The following is a 9,798-nucleotide window of genomic DNA, read 5'->3' as shown; positions in this document are numbered from 1 at the left end:
TGTTAATTAGTTTGTCTACAAGTGTCCCATTCCTGTGAGTTTTCAGTGTGTGCTATCTAGCTTATTTGGTGAATGAAGGTGAAGTATACCAGTGTGTGGTATTTGAATTTTGATGGTCACTTTATAGGTCTACTTTCCACAGGGACAGGAGCAAAAGGGAGAGGTAATGTGAAAGGGTGATACAAAGTCATATAGAGATCAGGAGAGTTTGCTGGATAAATGAGTGGGATCACTCATGGTTTCCTGTGACCAAGCCTCGGGCCGTGATCCTGGATGAGAGCAGTTTAAGGAGTAAAATAACTGCAGGGGCAGAGAATTCTCCTCTTTAAACCTCCTCCTATTTCTCTCCCCTCCACCCCGAGCAGAGAAATGCTGTCTTTTCCAGGAACCCTGAAATGCCTTTGCTGCTGGAGTGAGGGCTAAAGAAGCAAGGATCACTAAGCCTAGAAAGGAGATGGCAACTGAATCATCTGTGAAGGGCAGAGTGTGGCTGTCATTTGTGTTTACTGAAGCAATCGTGCATACAGTGGTGGGCTTTGGGAAAGATAAGGGACTGAGGATAGAGATATGAAAAGCCTTCTAAGAGGCTCATCTTCTTCTTCAAGGGCCGTTGAGTGGTTTCTGACCCATAGTGACTCCATGAACACACATGACACATCTTCTGTCCTAGGGTCATTCTGCCTATCTTTACCACCACCTTCTTCTATGTAGTGAAAACTTGAGTCTCTGCTGTTGTCTTTGATCAATGGTTTGATCACTAGACCATCCTCCTTTAACTCTTTCCCATGCTGCTGTTGCCCAGCACAAGTGAATTGGCTTTGTCTGACGCTTCAAATTAGACCCCTCCATTATGGGTAGCTCTAAATGGTATAGTTCCAAGCTTAATCAGCTTATGCAAACTCTCCTGCTACGATAAGGTGTCAATTCATAGGTTCAAGGAAGTCAATAATTTCCCATTTTGGGTAGCCCAGCCAGGGAAATGTCCCGAGACAGGACCAAGAGAGTCCTAGAATTCACCTCCAAATAAGAATAATACTTGAGGTATTTGTTAAATGCTTACTATGTGCCAAATGCAGGGGTAGATATAACACAATCAGAGCTGACACAGTCCATGTCCCAGTAAGGGCTCACAGCCTAAGGAGTTGGGGGAACAGATATAATTGATGCCCAGATAAATTAATTGATTTTCTCAAGGTCACACGCAGCAGACAAGTGGTAGAGCTTGGATTAGAACCCAGGTCTTCTGACTCCAAGGCCTGTGTACTTTCAATTAGGTCACTCTGCTTCTCCTTATCCTCAGTGCCCCAAAGCTCCAATAACTGGGGGCCAGTTTGTTTGAACCATGATGTAATTGCTGCATCATGCCTTTCTCCTGCCATATCTCCCCAGCAGATCCTCCAGGTCTATGCAGAGGGGAAACCAAACCAGTGTCTCGGAATTCCTACTCCTGGGACTCTCTGACCGGGCAGAGCAGCAGCAGCTCCTTTTCGTGCTGTTCCTCTCGATGTACCTGCTCGGGATCCTGGGAAGCCTGTTTGTCGTCCTGGCCATCGGCTCTGACCCGCACCTGCACACCCCCATGTATTTCTTCCTCGTCAACCTCTCCCTGGTTGACGTCTGCTTCCTGTCCACCACGGTCTCCAAGGTGCTGGCCAATGTCCAGACCCACAGCAAATCCATTTCCTACGCTGGCTGCCTGACACAAATGTATTTTTTCATCCTGTTTATAAGTCTGGACAATTTTCTCCTCACAGGAATGGCTTACGACCGTTACGTGGCCATATGCCACCCTCTCCACTACACCACCATCATGAGCCCACGACTCTGTGCCCAGACGATTGTCATGTCCTGGATCGTCGGTAGTCTTGATGCCCTCTTAAATATTTTAATGGTGGTTCGATTATCATTTTGTGCAGGAAACGAAATCCATCACTTTTTCTGTGATCTTAACCAGGTCCTAAAGCTTTCCTGTACTGATACCTTCTTTAATGAAGTCTTGGTGTATGTACTCTTAGTAGTTTTTGGTGTTGTTCCCCTCACAGGTCTTCTTTTCTCTTACAGTCATATCATCTCTACCGTACTGAAAATCCCATCTGCCGGGGGAAGATATAAAGTTTTCTCCACCTGTGGCTCTCACCTGTCTGTGGTCTCCTTGTTCTATGGCACTGGTTTTGGGGTCTACTTCAGCCCCAGATCTACCCAAGCATCCCGGCAGGGCTCGATAGCATCTGTGATGTACATGGTGGTCACCCCCGTGCTGAATCCCTTCATCTACAGCCTGAGGAACAAGGGCATGAAACGGGCCCTTAGGAATGTGTTCTGCAGGAAAACTCTTCTCATGAAGTCAGTGACCTCTCCCCAGCTCCGGCCAAAGCCTTATTGAAGGCATATCTCCTTCAAGTGGCCTTCCCAGACTAAGCCCCACTTCTCCTCTTCTCCCAGTCCCTTGTGTGTCGCCCTTTGTTCTTCCCTCTCCCAGCCCCATGGCACAGGGGTTCTTATTCATAATTTCATGTATTTGTATTGATGTCTGCCTCCCCCACACTTGACTGTGAGCCTGTTGTGGGCTGGGAATGTGACTGTTTATTGCTGTATTGTACTCTCCCAATCACTTAGTATAGTGTTCTGCACACGTTAAGCGCTCAATGTATATGACTGAATAAATGAATGAATTTGCAGGATCACATCTTCTGTAATAGGAGGCTACGTTCAGGAGACTGTTGAGTTTTTGTTGCCACAGCTTCCGGATTTCCTTCTTGACTGTGATGAGGTTGGGGCCACCTTCCCTCCTCAGGGGTGTTGGAATGGCATCTTCAAAGCCACATAATCAATCAATCAATCGTATTTATTGAGCACTTACTGTGCAGAGCACTGTACCAAGCGCTTGGGAAGTACAAGTTGATAACACATAGAGACAGTCCCTACCCAACAGTGGGCTCTTTAACAATATGAAGTACTGGGACTGTTGAGGTCTGGAGTGCAGGTGGTGCTCAATCAGCGGAGAATGGCACATTGCTAGGCCTGCATGCCCCTCCCCGCAGCCGAGCCTATTATGATTGTGCTATCAGGGTCAGACCCTAAGGTGCCAGGGCAGGCAGGGCTCCAGCGGGAGCAGCTCCTAAGCTGAAGAGGGTTGGCCTTGTGCCCACAGGTTGCCCAAGATAGGGTGCTCCTCCCTGCCCCTCCTGCTTGATAGGCTCCCTCGGTGGTGGGGGGCAATTATGACACAAGAATTATTTCCATTCCAGAAGTCCCAGCTGCTCAGCCAACTCCTCCCCACTACCACGTGGGGCCTGAAAGCAGAGGCTGGGCTCTGTCAGTGGCTGGGAAAAGGAAGACCTGGAGAGAGAATGGAGTAGGGAGTTGCAGGCTAGGGTCTGATTGCTAATTTCCACTGCCCTGCTGCTCAAACTTCCACCTCTCTCCCTGTATACACAAACTCCCAGACTCTCTTTCTCTTGCTCACTCACTGTCCTCTCTCTCCTTCATTGAGAGTAGTTCTCTCACCACCTGCACAAACAGCCAGAGGAGTTCCTTCACTCTGGGGATGCAGCTGGTGGCTTCCCCCTCAAAAAAAGAAAGAAAGAGCTTAATAGACGGGGCTAAAGTATGTGTATTTCATTCAGGCAATCAATCGTATTCATTGAGTGCTTACTGGGTGCAGATCAACGTACGAAGCGTTTGGCAGAGTACAATGTAACAGAGTCGGTAGATATGTTCCCTGACTACAGTGAGCTCACAGTCTAGACAGACATGAATTTAAATAAATGAATTAAATTACAGGTATGTACATAACAGCCATGGGACTGAGGAAGGGATGAATAAAGGGTGCAAATCCTAGTGCAAGGGTGACATGGAAGGGAGTGGAAGAGGAGGAAATGAGGGCTTAGTCAGGGAATGCCTCTTAAGGGAGATGTACTTTCAGTAAAGCTTTAAAAGTGGATGGATGATGGATTCTTTCTAACTCATTAGGTCTGCACAGCCTCCTTGCTGTTCCCCACCTTCTGATTCCTGCTAAAATCCTCGTTCCCTTTCAGCCCCCAACAAGGAAACATTGTTTCCTAGGCTTTGTTCTCACTTTCCAAGTGCTTTGACCTTTTGTAGGGCAATGACTGATTCACTCAAGCTACTGCTAATGGCTCCTCCACCTTGGGGTAGTATGTAGCTGTTCTCTTTGAATATTGCTACGTGTTAATAGTACTACAGTACTGGTGTGTGGGATTTGGATTTGACAGGATACTGCTAAAATATACTACCATAGAATTAGTGGATGAATATGTTCCCTGCCCATAACTATCTTACAGTCTAGAGACTGTTCAGAGCACTGTACTAAACGCTTAGAAGAGTCCAATGCAATGGAGTTGATAGACACATTCCCTGCTCACAAGGAACTTACAGTCTAGAGGAGGAACCAGGCAATGAAATAAATTACAGAGAGGGGAAATTGTGGAGTGTAAGGATTTGTACACAAGTGCTCTATATTGATGCCTGCTTACTTGTTTTGATCTGTATATATCTATAATTCTATTTATTGATATTGATGCCTGTTTACTTGTTTTGATGTCTGTCTCCCCCCTTCTAGACTGTAAGCCCGGTGTGGGTGGTGATTGTCTCTCTTTATTGCTGAATTGTACTTTCCGAGAGCTTAGTACAGTGCTCTGCAGACAGTTAGTGCTCAATAAATACGACTGAATGAATGAAGTGTTGTGGGGCTGAGGGTGGGGTGACTCTCAAGTGCTTAGAGGGTGTGGTGACTATTAAGTTCTTAGTTGATACAGAGCCAAGTGCATAGGCGATGCAGAGGGGAGGGTGAGTAGGAGAAATGAGGGCTTAGGAAAGGCCTCTTGGAGGAGTTGGGATAGGGAAATCAGCTAGTGGGGAACCTTGAAGACCCAAACCCGATATCCCTCATTATTTCATCTTCCCTTTCCTTCACCTGGACCTAATAATAATAATAATAATAATGATAATAATAATAATAATAATAATAACTGTGGTGCTTAAGTGCTTACTATGTGTCAGGCACTGTACTAAGAGCTAGGGTAGATATAAGGTAATTGGGTTGGACACAATCCCTGTCCCACATAGGGTTCACAGTCTTACAGGCTCACAGACCTGGCTCAGTTACCCAGTGGTCACACACCTGGATTGGCCTCAGAGCCTTTATTGCAAGGAGTGGAGTTTTTATGATTTTATCTACCTAATTTTGACCTCTTTTAACCTGCCGCCTGCTCTGGGGAGGAGCCGCACACCCTACAGCACCAGGGGGTGGACTGAAGCCTCCGCTGTGCAGCATGGAGCTCCCTGACATCAGGGCTCTGTGGACCTTCTAGGGTTACCCCAAGAGTGGGCAGTCCCTGCCCTCCCCCAGCCCTGGGGAGAAACTGAACTTCTTATCATAAATGTTGAGAAAGTTGGGGACCCTGTTTCCAAGAGATTTCAACACCTTTCACTGAGGTCTTAATTAAGTCTGAAATGTCTCCATCAGCAGAGTCTGGGGGTTTGTCTCTAACAAGGAGCTTGGGGAGCCACAGGCAGGAGGTCCCAAGGGCCCAGAGACTCATGCAAATAATCCTGCCATGAGCCCCGCTCCCACCCACACTGATCCCCGTGGGTGAGGACGCAGTGCTCCTGCCCAGAGCCCTTTAGCCCCATGACCCTGGTCCCCCTTCACGCTCAGGCTGCTGTTCAGAGGAGGCGATGGACAGAGCCCCAGACCAGCACTGACCTTCTGGGTTAGAACTGTCCGCCGGGAAACTGACCACCCAACTGGATCTAATAGCCCTAGGGTAAGTTCTCCATAACAAACTTTACCACAGGTTTGTCTCATTTGGGGTGTCCTCTGATTAGAATTTGCTTTACAGAAATTGGATAGATGATCATCAAAATGTACATTCCTGACCCCCAGGGAGACCCCAAGACAGTTTGCTACAAGTAGGACAAGCTGCTATTTCGTTTCCCCTCACTTTCCAGAGCATTCAGCTCTTCCCAGTACCTATGCTGAATGAACAGATGCGTGAGTTTTCACTCAAGTGAGAAGCAGATCTTGAGACGCATCATGGTCTAGTGGATAGAGCCCAGACCTGGGTGTCAAAAGGACCTGGGTTCTAAACCCGGGCATACCACTTGCCTGCTCTGTGACTTTGGGCAAGTCACTACACTTCTCTGGGCCTCAGTTACCTCATCTGTAAAAATGGGGATTAAGACCGTGAGCCCCATGTGGGACGTGGACTGTGTCCAACCTGATTAGCTTGTATCTATCCCAGCACTTAGTACAGTGCCTGGAACATAATAGATGCTTAACAAATACCACAAAAAAACTCTTCATCAGTCATGGGGGCAGAAAAAGTTGGGATGCTTCCAAGGGTAGGTGGAGGGTTTAGGAAACTCCCCTTTCCTTCCCTAGTGTAGAATGGTCCTGGCTCCATTTGGGGCCAGAACCTCCATCAGAAGTGATCCTTAGGCCGGGACTACTCTAAGCGAGTGACAACTGCAAGGGCAGAAACAGGGGTGCTGGCCAACACCATGAGATTCCCAGATGAGGTTTGAGAGACAAGGCCTGGACCATAGGGCCACAGGATCAATGCCCAGGGGCAAGGGGAGATTTTTTAATAAAGGGGGATGGGTGTCCAGGATGAAATGAGTGGAGCGATGTGTGTGTATGTGTGTGTGTTTGTGTGTGTGTGTGTGTGTGTGTGTGTGTGTGTGTGTGTGTGTGTGTGTGTGTTGCGTGGCAGGGGTGTCATTAGAGAGTAAGAAATACAGTTCTGGAATGGCTTTGTAATCCCTAGTCTCAGTTTCTAATGAAGGTGCAGCTAGGCCGACAGAGGTGGTGGCCTCATTCTCTGGCTCAGAGAATTCAGTCTTAGTCAGTCAAGTCTCTGATTCATTCATTCATTTAATCACAGTTGTTGAGTACTTACTGTGTGCAGAGCACTGTACTAAGTGCTTGGAAAGTACAGTTTGGCAACAAATAGAGACAATCCCTATGCAACAACGGGCTCACAGTCTAGAATGGGGGAGACAGACAACAAAACAAAACAAAACAAGTAGACAGGCACCTCTGATCTCTGGGTGAGTTTGGGAAACCAAAGGGGAAGCAAGGGAAAGGCTGACAGGCTAAACTGGATTAACTGTTTAGAGTGTGTGAGGCAGTATACTAAATGCTTTGATGCTGATTTAGACATGGCTGCTGCCCTATGGGGGCACACAATCTAATGGGGTAAGGGAGCATAGACATGCAGGGGAAAATGAACACAGAACAACTGAGCAGAAAAGAATCAGCAATAGCACAAGATAATATTCCATCTATCATCTCCTCACTGTTCCAGTCACAGCTGCCCTGGTACAACCATCACAGTCCTCTCTCGGGGTGTGTGTGTGTTTGTGTGTGTGTGCTCTTCAGTTTATCTCAGCTGGTAGACTTTAATCAATCAATCAATTATTGAGTGTTTCTTCTGTGCAGAGTAATGTATTAAGCTCTTGAGAGAGTACAATAGAGTTAGTGGACATAATTCCTGTCCTCAAGGAGCTTGCAGTCTAGCAGGGGAGACGGACATTAAAATAAATCACAGCTCTGGGAAGCATAAGTATAAAGATCTGAACAAGGTTAGACTAGCTGGAGGAGAATTACTGTCAGACTCCAAGAAAGGTTCTGCAGGGGAGCTAGATGTCAAACAGGGTAATTTTGGGATAGGGCTTTGTGGGTGGTTGTTTTATATTCAGTGTGTTGTCACTTAGGAGGAGCAATGATATTTACTGAGCACAAGCTGGGTGCAATGCTGCACTCCACTAAGTGCTTGGGAAAGTACAACAGAAGCACTAGGCCAGTTTGGAGGCCACAGGTCACCTGCCTAGAAGAGATGGGTCATTATGGCTTGAAGTAAGCTGATGGTAATACATACACAACAGACATACCTTTTTTCACTATTCTCATTTTGATTTTCATTCATATTGACCAGGAGGTTAACTGTTTGCCCTAGATTTTTTGGCAAAGAAATAAGTGGGGCAAAACCCCCATTAAAACTGTAGTTGTGAGGTTGGGAGAGTGTTACAGTAGGGGATCCTTTCTCTTTTGTTATCTGCCCTGATTTCCACAATTTCTAGGGTGCCCATTTCGTCTTTGGGTCTCTATAGAGTTTTCCTTTACCCCATTTGAAATCTTAATTTTTCTTTGTCCTTAAAGTGCATCGGTAGAGTCTATTCCTGAAGTTAGCCAATTGGCTTTCCAGCAGGTTTTAACAGTGAGCTAAATGGGCTAACATTTCCACTTCTAAATTCACTTTCTTTTTGGTGCTGAACTCTTTTATTTATCTTTTGTAAGGATTTTGAATAAGAAAGAGTATCTTAGGCTTCTTTCCTAATGGGGAAATAGCAGGTGACATTTAATAAGCCCAACACAGGGGCCCAGCAAAGTTGGAAAATGAGACTGAAAAGAAACCAGGTCAGGGAGTTTTGCCACCAGATGAAGGACTCAGGAGTCGTTCTGCTCCTTTTTACTACCTAGTAACCACCAAGGGGTGGGAGGGAGGAAGAAGAAGAAGAAGATAGAAATGTAACTGCTCCATCCCCCTAATCCCCTGCCACATCTCCCCCAGCAGATCCTCTGGCTCTATGGAGAGGGGAAACCAAACCAGCATATCAGAATTCCTCCTCCTGGGACCGTCTGTCCGGGCAGAGCAGTGGCAGCTTCTCTTCGTGCTGTTCCTCTGGATGTACCTGCTTGGGGTCTTGGGGAGCCTGCTCATCATCCTGGCCATCGCCTCCGACCGGCACCTGCACACCCCCATGTACTTCTTCCTCACCAACCTCTCCCTGGCCGACGTCTGCTTCCTGTCCACCACGGTCCCCAAGATGCTGATCAACATCCAGACCCAGGATAAATCCATATCCTATGCTGGCTGCTTGGCACAGATATATTGTTTTATGCTGTTTTCATGCCTGGACAGTTTTCTCCTCACTGGGATGGCTTTTGACTGCTGCGTGGCTATATGCCACCCCCTCCACTACACCTCAATCATGAGCCCACAGCTCTGTGCCTGGACGATTGTGGTGTCCTGGAGCATCGGTAGCCTTGATGCCCTCTTACATACCCTAATGGTGGTTCGATTATCGTTCTGTGCAGGAAACGAAATCCATCACTTTTTCTGTGAACTTAGCCAGCTTCTGAAGCTTTCCTGTACTGACACCCTCTTCAATGAAGTCTTGGTGTATGTAGTCTTAGTAGCTTTGGGTGTTGTTCCCCTCACAGGTCTCCTTTTCTCTTACAGTTGCATCATCTCTACCATTTTGAGAATCCCATCTCCTGGGGGAAGATATAAAGTTTTCTCCACCTGTGGCTCTCACCTGTCTGTAGTCTCTTTGTACTATGGCACTGGCCTTGGGATTTATTTCAGTCAAATATCTTCCACCCAAACATCTGGGATGGGCTTCGTAGCATCTGTGATGTTTATGGTGGTCAGCCCCATGCTGAATCCATTTATCTACAGCCTGAGAAACAAGGCCATGAAAGAGTCCCTGAGTAATGTGTTCAGCCGGAAAAGCCTCCCCAAGAGGCTGTGAGCCCTTCCCCCTTATCCTCAGAAGGTGGAAGGACGTGGTGGATTTGCTTGTATCTGCTAATCATCTGCTTAGGTTACCTGTTGACCTCCATGGGGGCACCCAAATTCCAGGAGTGGGTTATAGGTGATTTCCATGAATTCAAGCCATCAGCGATTTCCATGGATTCAAGCCATCATTATCATCATCATCATCATCGGTATTTATTGAGCATTTACTGCGTGTAGAGCACTGTACTAA

At 46.9% G+C, this 9,798-nt stretch overlaps 2 protein-coding genes across 2 annotated transcripts; both read left to right on the top strand.

Annotated features, from left to right (window-relative positions):
- Nucleotides 1-1,405: 1,405 nt before the first annotated feature.
- On the top strand, nt 1,406-3,122 carry LOC119923375 (olfactory receptor 7G3-like). Its single transcript, XM_038742795.1, has 2 exons — nt 1,406-2,347; nt 3,069-3,122. The coding sequence occupies exons 1-2, from the start codon at nt 1,406-1,408 to the stop codon at nt 3,120-3,122; spliced, it is 996 nt and encodes a 331-aa protein (XP_038598723.1).
- A 5,698-nt stretch (nt 3,123-8,820) lies between these two features.
- LOC119923373 (putative gustatory receptor clone PTE03) lies at nt 8,821-9,561 on the top strand (the record flags this gene model as incomplete). Its single annotated transcript, XM_038742794.1, has 1 exon — nt 8,821-9,561. A coding segment is annotated over one exon (741 nt), but the record flags the coding sequence as incomplete, so codon positions are not given.
- Nucleotides 9,562-9,798: the final 237 nt, after the last annotated feature.

The sequence above is a fragment of the Tachyglossus aculeatus genome, unplaced genomic scaffold, assembly GCF_015852505.1.
Source record: "Tachyglossus aculeatus isolate mTacAcu1 unplaced genomic scaffold, mTacAcu1.pri scaffold_181_arrow_ctg1, whole genome shotgun sequence".
Classification (NCBI taxonomy): Eukaryota; Metazoa; Chordata; class Mammalia; order Monotremata; family Tachyglossidae; genus Tachyglossus; species Tachyglossus aculeatus.
This window is presented reverse-complemented; position numbering and strand designations above follow the sequence as displayed.

Coding starts and splice junctions, on each gene's coding strand:
- LOC119923375 (XM_038742795.1), top strand. CDS start 1,406: ATGCAGAGGGGAAACCAAACCAGTGTCTCGGAATTCCTACTCCTGGGA. Junction 2,348..3,068: donor AAACTCTTCTCATGAAGTCA/GTGACCTCTCCC, acceptor TTGTGCTATCAG/GGTCAGACCCTAAGGTGCCA.